The sequence below is a fragment of the Delphinus delphis genome, chromosome 9, assembly GCF_949987515.2.
Source record: "Delphinus delphis chromosome 9, mDelDel1.2, whole genome shotgun sequence".
Lineage (NCBI taxonomy): Eukaryota > Metazoa > Chordata > Mammalia > Artiodactyla > Delphinidae > Delphinus > Delphinus delphis.
The window spans coordinates 29,512,171-29,524,320 of record NC_082691.1 but is presented as its reverse complement, the minus strand read 5'-3'; the positions used below and the strand labels follow the sequence as shown (position 1 = coordinate 29,524,320).

General features: G+C 34.8%; 1 protein-coding gene across 1 annotated transcript in view; it reads left to right on the top strand.

Moving 5' to 3' along the window:
- Positions 1-12,150, top strand: part of SEMA3D (semaphorin 3D) — a 209,660-nt gene that overhangs the window by 116,876 nt on the left and 80,634 nt on the right. The window contains exon 6 of the mRNA XM_060020342.1: positions 4,444-4,506. Coding sequence (XP_059876325.1) covers positions 4,444-4,506 — 63 coding nt within the window. The remainder of the gene's footprint in view (positions 1-4,443; positions 4,507-12,150) is intronic.

The following is a 12,150-nucleotide window of genomic DNA, read 5'->3' as shown; positions in this document are numbered from 1 at the left end:
GTGAGAGTGAGGCAATCTCAAAGTGTACTACCTGGGCTACTGAAATAATTTCAAGATCTCAGGGGCTTTTGTGTAAACGATGCTGAAACTTGATACTTGAAAGTATACTTGAAAGTTTCAAGTAAACTTGAAACTTGATACTATATATGAAATACTCTATACCCAATCAGAGTTAACATCTCTCTCTCCCTCTATGTATCTGTCTATCTCTCTTTGTTTCTCACTCTTTTTCCCCTCTGTATCCATCTACACATGTACACACAGTTTGACTAGAAATATACGGAAGTGGTGGAATGCTTTTATACAGATAGATAAAGACAGAGATATATATGTCACATTATATATGTCACTTCAAAAGATTATTGAAAAACAAATATGTTACTTGAACGTATTTCTGCCAATCCTATGTAAGTATAAGAGTGTGTGGAAATCTTGGTTGTTTTTTGTTTTGCTTTATTTTTAGATTGAGTTATGTGAAATTTTATCTCTTCACATTGTTTACCAAAAGGGATCAAAAGGAATATTTTTTAAAAAAACCCTTATTCTAGTGACTAGAATGGGCAAGTAAAAGAAAATCTCACCATAAATCATAATTAAAATGATAGCTTTTTAAATATTGGCACAACTACAATGATTTTTTTTTTTTTTCCTTTTAAGTAAATGTTTACAGTCTGGAAGACAATCAGATGTCTCCTACATTGTTATTATTATGATAATTCTATTTGTGATTCCTAAATTCTTGACAGCACTGTGTCAAAATAAGCCAGTATGTAGCCTCAATAACTTTATTTTTAAGGCTTAAATGTTTCCTTAAGAAGTAAAATTGTCTTTGTGATACTATCTTAGAATTCCTATGCTATAACAATAATGATCCAAGGATAATTTTTGTTTTTAACAGATTTTAGACTTTATGGGATTGAAGGTGAATGATGAAAAGTGAGATAACATTTTGGGGAAAAAAATCTGCTTTGTAAACAGACATTAGAAGATATATTTAAATTGGTTTTTGGAGTCCAACAAATTCTCAGTGCTTGAATATCTTCGTATAACATTTACCCACTAATCAAAAACCCAATTGTTGGAGGCTTGTCCTTTTAGTTTTATGGCTTCATTTACTAGGATGACACAATTTAATTTACAGTTGTATGACTTAAAATTAATAACTGAAAATGTACAACAAAACCATTAAAACATCTTTTAGAAATTTGTATCCCTTTGCAAAGAGAAAAAAGAATCTGCAATTACGATTTTAGTATCAAGTCTTTAAGACCAAATTAGAGTTGAAACTATTAAGCTAAGCTAAACTGTTACATTAGAGTTGAAACTATTAAAACCAAGTAATTTAAAACAATGGCTAGTGGCTCTATCCTCTTTGCTCTCTTCTTATAGTGTTTATATCTCCTATGGAAGTGCACGTACCCTATCTGTTTACAGAACTGTCTTCTTGACTCACATCTTAGCACCTCAGTGCCACACCTTGCCAGGTATACAGAAGCCCTTTCATAATTATGTGTCTAATGAACAAATGGTTAATGAACAGTAACTACTCTGTGCTAACCTTGCAACTTCCATTTAGGTTTCAAAAATGATAAAGAAGATTGCTTCCACATTTTGTCAATCTTTAAATAACTCTCTCCGTTTTGAAGCTCCTATAAATACATTCAAAATTAATTTTAGAAACATCATTCGTCTCATAATTTTCTTCAACTCAAAACACCCAATACACTGGTTAAAGGTAAAAGAATAGAACCCAGTGATACTCTTTTTTCCTTTTTAAGTCACACTTCATGTGAAAGAGTCCTGTATTTCCCTTTCTTTCTTTTTTTGTATAGTACTAATACCAGTGAAATATTCAGGTCTGAACAAATCTACAAATATTTATTCTAAATTTATTTCTGAAATGTGACTAAATCTGACCATAGTATAAAACAGAAAAGAACAAGATCTGACATATTGAAAGGATTCAAAGAAATATTAATCTAGACTTGAGACCAAATAAAATGAACTAGTGACTAAACCAGTTGACACATCATGGACATGCTTTCTGTGTACCATTTATTTTCATTCCAATGATACAAAGTTATCCTTTGTAAAATCACTGTAATATTCAAGAATCAGCAAGTATAGAGTTGCAGTTTTGCAAGATGAAAGAATTCTTGAGATTGGTTGCACAAAATGAATATACTTAACAATACTGTAATGGCTAAGATGGTACATTTTATGTTATGAATGTTTTACCATAATGAAAAATAATAAAAAAAAGAATCAGCAAGAAAAAAGTGAGAGGATACCTTGAGTTCATAAGTTCAAATATGAAGCAAAGTTTTCATAAATTCAGGATGTTATTTTTAAGGGACAAAAAAGAATACTCAATTCAGTATTTTTGCTACCAGTGATTAAAAACAAAAACAAACAAAACAAAAAACAAACAATAAAAAACAAAACAAAAAAACAAAAAACAAAACAAAAACAAACAAAAAAATGTGAAGAAAGTGTCAAATTTCCTGACAGCTACAGTGTTTTATTTTTGCTATTCATATATTCATTTATTTAGGACTTCATGATTCCAGGTCGATGACCGACTATCATTTGGCCTGTGCATGGCGCATTTTGATTTATTTACTAACTTACATTACTTAGTTGTTTTTAATTATGTAGTAAACACTTGAAAATGCACCATCCAGAACAAAAGCTAAAATCTGTTAAATAACCTGTTTATTACCGCCAGTATAATCTTTTTATCAGTCTTGGATAACCATCTTTCTGAGTCCTGTATTCATCACTCTGTTGCTTTTCTTTTTACATATTTATTGTATCTACATATATACCTAAAAAGTGTCTTTTATCTTAGTTGTTTTAAACATTATTCTATGGAGATCATGCTGTTTGTCATTTTGGGGAATATACTTTTTTCACCTAATAATGAATTGCTAAGGTCCATTCATATTGCTCTTCATTGCTGTAGTCCATTCATGTTTTATTGCTGGCTACTATTCAAAATTATGTGAAAGTATAATTGCAGTGATTTAAAGCATTCTTTATAAATAGCCTCTTTAGGTCTTCATTGTGAACCACATCCAGGTTAGCTGGTCACCTGAGCCTGCTGTTGGCGCTCAACGACCCTATCTATGTACACCCTTTGATTGTAATTTGTAGTTGTTAAAATGTGCTCTAAATGAACAACCTTACTTCATTTAAAAATCTCAGTAATTTAATCGTATTTGTCTGTTCAGAGACTGTAAGTGCTAGTCTATGTTCTTCTTTATTCAGAGACATAAAACCCTAAAATTTCACTATGAGGATAATATCATATAAACATTAGTGACTTCTAAATCATTTGTTCATTCCAGGTTTAACAAGTCTCTTTCAGTGTATTCCCTCAGGATATTTTCCTTTTTCCCCACCTATTAAAATATTTTCTGCTAACATTGGTGAAAAACATAATAAAGGTTTGTCAGGAACTCTTGGAACATATAAGCTACTAAGAGCTTGACTTTCTTGTTTCTTCTTGTCTATAGCTTAACAAAGAGCATTTTTTTCTGTAAGCTAAAGGAGTAATGCAACTGTTTGGGGCCTTATTCTGAAAAACTTCCTGGAAGAATTTCTAAAATTTGTTAAAAAACAAAAAACTATTTGTGATAAGTTCAAGACTGATAAAGCATGATTAAAAGTGACCAATCAAGGAGCCTTCTGCCTTTGTCCTTAATGTATTTGCCCAAATGATATTTATTATGTAGTGGTTGAGACCCTCCCAGTTCAAGGGGCAGACTTTGGGTCATATTTTGGCTCTGTTGCGAACCAGCTTCATGGCCCTTGACTTGTTTAATGACTGTATGAAGAAATTTTCTGACCTGAAAACGGGGAGAGTAAGTACAGCTATCTCATAGGGTCATTGTGAGATTGAAATAAGATAATGCTTATTGTCTTACTTAATGTTTAACTAAATGACAGGTGCATCTCAGCTCTATCTGTGTTAAATATTGTCAACAAGTCCACACTGGTCTTTGACTTGGAGTGATAATTTATGCTTGTGACAAAGAGCTGTTTCTCACACCTCATTGCGTGTGTTTATAATGCACTACCAGTCCGAGAAGACACAGAAAAACAGGGTAAAAAGAATCTCTTACCTAAGCAAATGCTAACCTGAAATTCCGTTGACGTCACAATAGGAAGTTATGGCCTACTCAACATGATTTATCTATTATTAAATACATTTTAAAAGAAATTAGAAGATTAACAAGTGGATGATTCTGCCCAGTGTTTTCTTATAATCTTTTAAGGGTGGCTTTGGAAAATATTTAAATCTCAAAATTCCTACATCCTATCTAACAGCATGCTTTTGTCTTGATAGCCACTCTTTAATTTCACACACTCACTCTCCTAATTAGAATTGTGTAGTGTTTTAGATATTCAGATTCTAACACACCTTGAAATGTTTTACAGATTTATTGGCCTGCTGCAAAGGAACGGGTGGAATTGTGTAAATTAGCTGGGAAAGATGCCAATGTAAGTATGAGACTTTAAAGAACATCTTTGTTAAACTGGTGCTGATATGATAACAAATATTTATATTGGGTTTTATTGAATTAATGGCATTAGTATATTATTTTTAAGGCTACACTAATATTCTGTGTAAAGATTAATATGGTACAAAATGTTTCTACCTTGCCAGAAGGAATGACATTGTTCTCAGAAATTTAGAAATACTACCCTTTCCAAAGTGTTAATTCTGACTGTATTTTCTTCACAAAAAAATCTCAGAAATACATTTGAAATATTTAAAAATAAACCATCAGAAAATACTGTATTTCTAGGGTTGTGTGTTTTTCATCTAATGCATATATTTTGTGAAAGTACACAAAATCATCAGTGGTTTTAGCATTACAAACACACACTTGACATCTTAATTTAATTTGGGGTGAAATTAAACTTACAACATCTACAAGAATTCTTGCAAAAGTAGACTTTATAGAGCTATTAAGAAAGATTGGTTGAAAATGAATAATACAACATTCTGGAATAAGAACTAGAAATAATTTACTCCAAAATTTATGTAAGAGTAACTATAGGAAATAACTTATAAAGGATAAATAGTGGGGTCCTAGTATAAACTTCTAGTTTAAGCTCCCTTAAGGACCAGAGAAACCCCTTTGACAGGTATAACTGCCCTCATCATCTTTGGGGTGTCTTGTCTGGATTGCTTTTGCACTGTCCAAGCTGTCTTACATGCTTCCCCAAATTGTGTTGCCTTTTTTTATCTCCAGCAATGCTGTGGCTCTAACTGCCTCTTCTCATCTGAATGTTCTGATTCAGGCCAGATGCTCTGTGTTCTGCCCTGACTTCTTGCCCTGTAATGATAGGGAGAATTGCTCTTCTTTGGCGAAAGAAATCACATCCTGGATGGAACTCAAGATGAAAAAGTTGTAACTTTGGGCAAAAGCATGGACATCATGAGGCTTCCTTTGCAGTATCCTGGAATGTTTCCTCTAACCACTATAACCCAGGAGTATTAAACTGAGCAGTGCCCTCATTTTTAATAACAGCAAACAGTATGTGTTGTTTGAAAGCATAATTATATTTAACAATTCTCACTTTATTATTGTGATAAAGGTAAAGCAACACGACGTATGTTGCCTAATGAACTTAAGGGGAAGCTTAGAAGACTTTATTCACTCATTTGTTCATTCATTTATCCAACAAATATTTATTAAGAGCCTAAATATGTGCATTAATAGTGTATGAAAGCGCTCATGGATCTTTTAATCTAATGAGGGATATAGATATTACACAAATGATTCCTTATATGTAGCCACTGTACAGTTGGCCACAGGTTCTAAGTCTATAAATTCAACCAACCGTGCATCAAAAATATTCCAAAAATTCCAGAAAGTTCAAAAAGCAAACTTGAATTTATTGCTTACTGGCAACTATTTACATAGTGTTTACATTGTATTTACAATTCTTTACATAGCATTTACATTGTATTAAGTATTATAAGTAATCTAGAGATAAAGTATATGGGAGGCTGTGTGTTTGGCATTTTATATAAGGGACTTGAGCATCCTCAGATTTTGATAAATGTCAAGGTCCTGGAACCAATCCACCGAGGATACTGAAGGATGACTGTCCTGCAAAACAAAATAATCAAAACAAAGTAAAAGAAAAAAACTTTTGGTTATGCCTCATTCTGTATTCAGTTAGTGTTAAATGTGACTTTTGGGGCACATTTATGTTAGCAGAAATATATCAGAGAGTGTGTGCTTCAAATGCAACAGGAAAAAGTTTTTACATTTATTTTGCTAGAAATGAAAGAGTGTAAACTAATGTAGAATATATTCTTCCTTTCATGTCTCTAATCTCTCCACCCTGTTCAATGTCAGATGCCCTGTGAGCAGGTGCCCCAGTCTGCAAAAGCAACAGTACTTTTTTGAACTCATGGGAAAGAAAGATGCTTTGGTTGTGATTTTTCAAATTTACTTTGTTGCATAACAGTAGAAGCATGTCATAAACAGTGTGAACACTTTTGTGTTTCATCAGTACTGAGTGTAGGATAAGGAGGCAAGTAGGAAAAGGGTGTTTTAAATTTACTCCAACAGAGTAGTGTCAATTTTCCCATGGAACAGGTGAAGGATAAGCACTCAAGGTTAATCAGTGAAGTTTTAATTGTGACAGTTTTCTCATTTCAGTATGTTCACTAATTCCAGTTGTAGAGTAACTCGGTTGCCCCTCTTATCAAGCTAAAACAAAGGGTGATAAACTTTCTTGAAGGTGATATCCTAGAGAGTACATAAGACCCAGTATATGGAACCTATTCTTCCAATTCAATTGTATTTGAGAGCTTGTAGTCACCTCTGACTTTAAGTACACTTTAAAGTACACTGTGTACTTTAAGTACACTGTTAACCTAGGATTAGAGATTTAGGGAGCTTCTCTCTTTTTACTGAAGTCTATAAAGTTTGCTGTTGAATTATGTAGGTGTAATGCAAGTCTTTGTTTCCTTCTTTTCAATTTGCCCCTTTAAAATAATACTGTATTTTAGAGTTACTAAGAATAGCTAACATTTTTATAGCACTTACCATGTTCCAGGAACTGCTTTCAAAGCTTTATACCTATAATCTCGTTTAATCCTTACAACAATACGGTATGTTAGATTTTATTTTTATTCCTCATTTTCCAGATGAGAAGACTGAGGCCAGAACGTTTAAATGACTTGCCCAATATAACATACCTAGTAAATATTGAATTGAATCCAGAAGGCTTGCCCCACCATCTATGCTCTTATAATACACTATAATCTACACATCAAGGTCTGAGTTGTATGTGTAAGGTCTACAAACTGTATCCCTCAAATCATTTCTCTCTTCACGATAACCATAATGCAGATCCTCATTTTACAGCATTACATAGATTTTGGCCAACAGAAAACTGAGGCAAGTGTGTGGTTTTATTAACATCTTTTATTGCCTTTGGCATTACCCTCTCTCCTCCCTTCTCTCTAGTAATTTTTACCTACTTCCCAAGAGTGTGTTTTGAATTAACAAGTGTTTGGAAAGACTGTCCCTTTACACAAAGGTACTATATAACTGAAAAATAGTGAATTATTTACCATAATGAAAGTTAGCTCATTGGCGTGGGAAGGGAGTGGAAGGAGAGGAAACAAAAGAGAGCTATTCCACTTTCTTGAGCACAGTCCCCAGTTTAATCCAAGGAAGGGAAGAGGTGACAGGAAGCTATTTGGTTGCATTTTGTGTCTGCTTCAAATATTATTCAAAAGAAAGTCACTAAAGAAATGTCTGGTCCTGCTATAAAAGAGTGGGATAAACTGCTCAGTCCAGGCAAAAGAATGCATGGGGTGTGGGCAGCCTGAGTGGTCGGCTTGACTGTAGAGGCGCACAACCTTGTCAATGGAGACATTACATAGGGTTAAAGGGTCTTCCATCTCTCAAGTTTTCTGATTACATTCTTTTTTTCTTTTTTAAGAACATCTAAAGTAAAACAAAGTGTTCATTGTAGAAAGTATGCAAATTATATAGAATTCATCTGTAAATAGTTCTTCCCCCATGAATATTACCCAGAGATAGCTGGTGACATTTTGATGTTTATTCTTCTATCTTATCTATTTACTATTTTTCAGAATGAAATCATTGTATACATTGTCCCTTAAAACATTTTTTTTTCACTTCGCAGACTGCCATGAGCATTTTCCCATGTCATTAAATTCCTTTTTTATAACACTACTTTTAATAGCTGCACTGCATTCCTTTATATATTATTTCATCAATCCCCTATTGTTAGAGTTTTGGTAGATATCCAGTTTTTACTATTGTGAATGATGCTGCACATAAAAAGCCTTATATATAAATATTGTGAACATCTTAGGTTATTGAGTACAATTACTGGTCAAAGGATATAAAATCTTTTATATACATTGTAAAATGGCCCCCCAGAAAGTTTATGCTTCTTATGCTTTATCCAGCAGTGCATGCTCTTAAGAGGGTATATTTCCCCATACCCTTGCTAATGTTGGATATAACATATAGTTAATGTTTAATACTAATACATTAATGAATGAAATAAATACATTTAATTTTTGCCAACAAAAAGAAAATTATTTTTGTTGTTTTAGCTTGACATTCTTTTTTTTTTTTTTTTTTTTTCCGGTACACGGGCCTCTCACTGTTGTGGCCTCTCCCGTTGCGGAGCACAGGCTCTGGACGCACAGGCCCAGTGGCCATGGCTCACGGGCCCAGCCGCTCCGCGGCATGTGGGATCTTCTGGGACTGGGGCACGAACCAGTGTCCCCTGAATCGGCAGGCGGACTCTCAACCACTGCGCCACCAGGGAAGCCCAAGCTTGACATTCTTTAATTACTATAAATGCTAAATATTTTATGTAGTTGTAAAATTAGGATTTATATTCATATATTATTACTTTCTGATCCACTCACATAAAAAATATTCTTTCCTAGTTATCCTACTTGATATATAGATTTTGATAGGCATATCTCTCAATTTTTTTCCCTTTAAAATGTTTTTCTTTGCCTTTCTACCTCAACTGGTTTTGCTCTGTAGAAATCCTCCCCTGTGAGATGTTTCATTTTTAAGAGAGAAATGGGATATTTGGATCTTCATATACTTATTTTGAAGCATTGACAACTTATTAAAATATTTTCAACATTGTAAGACCTAAACAGATATCTTTGCAGACTGAACTCTATCAGAAGTTTGCTAGACAAACGTAAGGTGTAGCACAATGATAGGCATGTGGCGAATGATCACAAAATATTTGAGGATCACAATATTCTGCAAAATATGCTAAACACAAAAACAGACCACATTCTTTTTTTTTTTTTAATCTATCAATCTTTTTCTTTTTTTTAGATGTTGGGGGTAGGAATTAATTAATTAATTAATTAATTTTTGCTGTGTTGGGTCTTCGTTTCTGCGCGAGGGCTTTCTCTAGTTGTGGCGAGCGGAGGCCACTCTTCATCGCGGTGCGCGGGCCTCTCACTATCGCGGCCTCTCCCGTTGCGGAGCACAGGCTCCGGACGCACAGGCTTAGCAGTTGTGGCTCAGGGGCCCAGCCGCTCCGTGGCATGTGGGATCTTCCCGGACCAGGGCTCGAACCCGTGTCCCCTGTATCGGCAGGCGGACTCTCAACCACTGCGCCACCAGAGAAGCCCAGACCACATTCTTAATCATAAGTGTCTTTTCATATATAACCTAAATAAATTAAAATTAGTGATTATAAGTCAGTTATCAGAAATACATATAAAGTTGTATTGGATTTAACTGGACTATATGTAACGTTAGAGAATTACAAGTAGTTCTGTTTTGCTAATATTTTTCTAGGTATTAGGGGGAAACAAAAATTCTAAGTGTTGATATATAAACTAATATTTACTTGTCTTTTCTCTAAGTATTGTTTCATATTTGTTTTATTTATTTAATTGTATATCTCTTTAGATATATGTAAGGATGTGGATGAGAGGTAAAAATTGAAATAAATAATCTTACTTGAGAGAATTAGAAAGTTGATACTTGTTTTTAGTTCTCTCTCTCTTTCTTCCAGTGGAGAGTTAGGGAGGTGGGAAGCGTGGGGAAGGAAGGAGAAATTCAGTTCTTTTCCCAGGTTGAGTACGTTACTGGCTGAATTGAATTGTTTGGTGTCATGCCCCAACCCTTGCCATTGTGGGCAATAGCTGATAAATTAGCCAGCTTTCAGGGAAAGTTAAAACAGCTGCTTCTCGAATTTATCTTTCTTTATGCCTCACAGAATTACACCACCATTAATAGCCATGCCGGTCACTAAGTGAATTAAGTCAAGTTAATTATTGCTCATGCTGTTGAAGCAGATCTTGGAAGCTTTATAAATTAAAAGAGAAATCATTGTAAAGGCTTTTGCTTTGCTTCCAGTGTTTGGCTGAAATGTCCACCCCAGGCAAAATTTAAAATGAGACCTTCTCTTTTAGAATCTCTGTCCCCGGTTTCTTCCCCTCACTGCCCTGTCATTGCCTCCAGGCTTCCCAGAGAACTGCCCTCCATCAACTTCACCACAGAAAACTTTGAGCAGAACTGACTTTTTTGGTAAACTGTGTCAGATAACTCAGGATACATGGTTCTATTCCATGGCAGCCCAATCTGAGAGAAGAGAGGAATTTCAGAAATACATCCTTGGTGACATCTCACCAAAGCAAAAACTAGCATAATAGGTTACTTTCCAGGGCTGGCTGCGTTTTAATAAAGTAACTCCCAGGAAAGTTAAAGGATGGGAAATGTTTTAGGTGTGATTCAGAGCTTTTTCTTTATCATCACTCAAATTATATCTCCTATGTGTGTAAAACTTCACTCTGGGCCTCATTTGCCTTTTTAAACAGTGCTGTGTCTCTCACAGTCCCTAGTCTTTCTGACTTTATAATTTATAATCTGGAAAGGCAGTTGTTTTATTTCTTTATACAAATATTGATTTCACAATCTTGTAAGATTACTGTGTTACTCGGCTTGGGCTACCATAATAAAATACCATAAACTGGGCTGCTTAAACAACAGATATTTATTTCTCACAGTTCTGAAGGCTGGGAAATCCAAGGTCAAAGTGCAGGCCGACTTGGTCTTTGGTGAAAATTCTCTTTTTGGCTTGCAGGTGGCTATCTTCCTGTGATATCTGCACAGGGCAGAGAGAGTGAGAGCGAGTGCCCTGGTCTCTTCTTAGAAAGGCACTAATCCTATCATGAGGATCTCACTCTCCAAACCTCTTCTAAAGCTAATTACCTCCTAAAGGCCTCACCTCCTAATACCATCACCCTGGGAGGTTTAGGGTTTCAACCCATGCATTTTGGGAGGACACAGATATTCACTCCATAACAATTACCCTCTAAATTCTATGATCCTTTGGTAACACTGAGCTTTTGAAAAAATGGTGAAATCACTGGCAGTGAGTGAATCCCACCTTACTCCAGGCATATAACTCTACTCTTGCCCTCCTTGTGTACTGTCCCATGTGTAGATTTCACCCTGCATAAATCTCTTCATGGGGAAAAGACCAATAAATAAAAGTCCCTTCAGTGAGCATGAGTGAGCAAAATGAAAGCTAGAGAATATTAAAATCTCTTACCCTAGCAGTGAAGCCATCATTGCAATTTATCTGCTGATTGCATATATTTTTCCTCTTTTTTTTGCCTTGGCTTATCTCATATTACTGTGTCATTCGTTCAAAACCATTAGTAGGGCATATTTACTCTCTGAATTAGGTTTTCATTTGCGATTGTCTAGCATGATGTAAAAGAACATGAAGCTAGTTCTCTGTGGTGCCTTTGTGTCAATAGAAAATAAATTCTCTTCATCAAACACCTTGATGGAAGGGTGGAAAACACAGAATATGATTTTGTTAAGTAAGATTATCTGACAGAAAATTGTCTTAATGAATATAAAATTTTCCTTTCTTAGGAGGCTACGTATAATAATTATATGAGAACATATACTAAACATATGAAAATATTCAAGGTAACAAAGATGTCTACAGTGTGATTTGCACTTCCTCAGATAGGACTTTTTTCACAGCATACAACCTGTGTAACCATATGCAGTGGCCCTTCTGCTTATACAAAGTGCCCACTCTTCCTACCTGATAAAGAAACATCCTTCCCTTGCG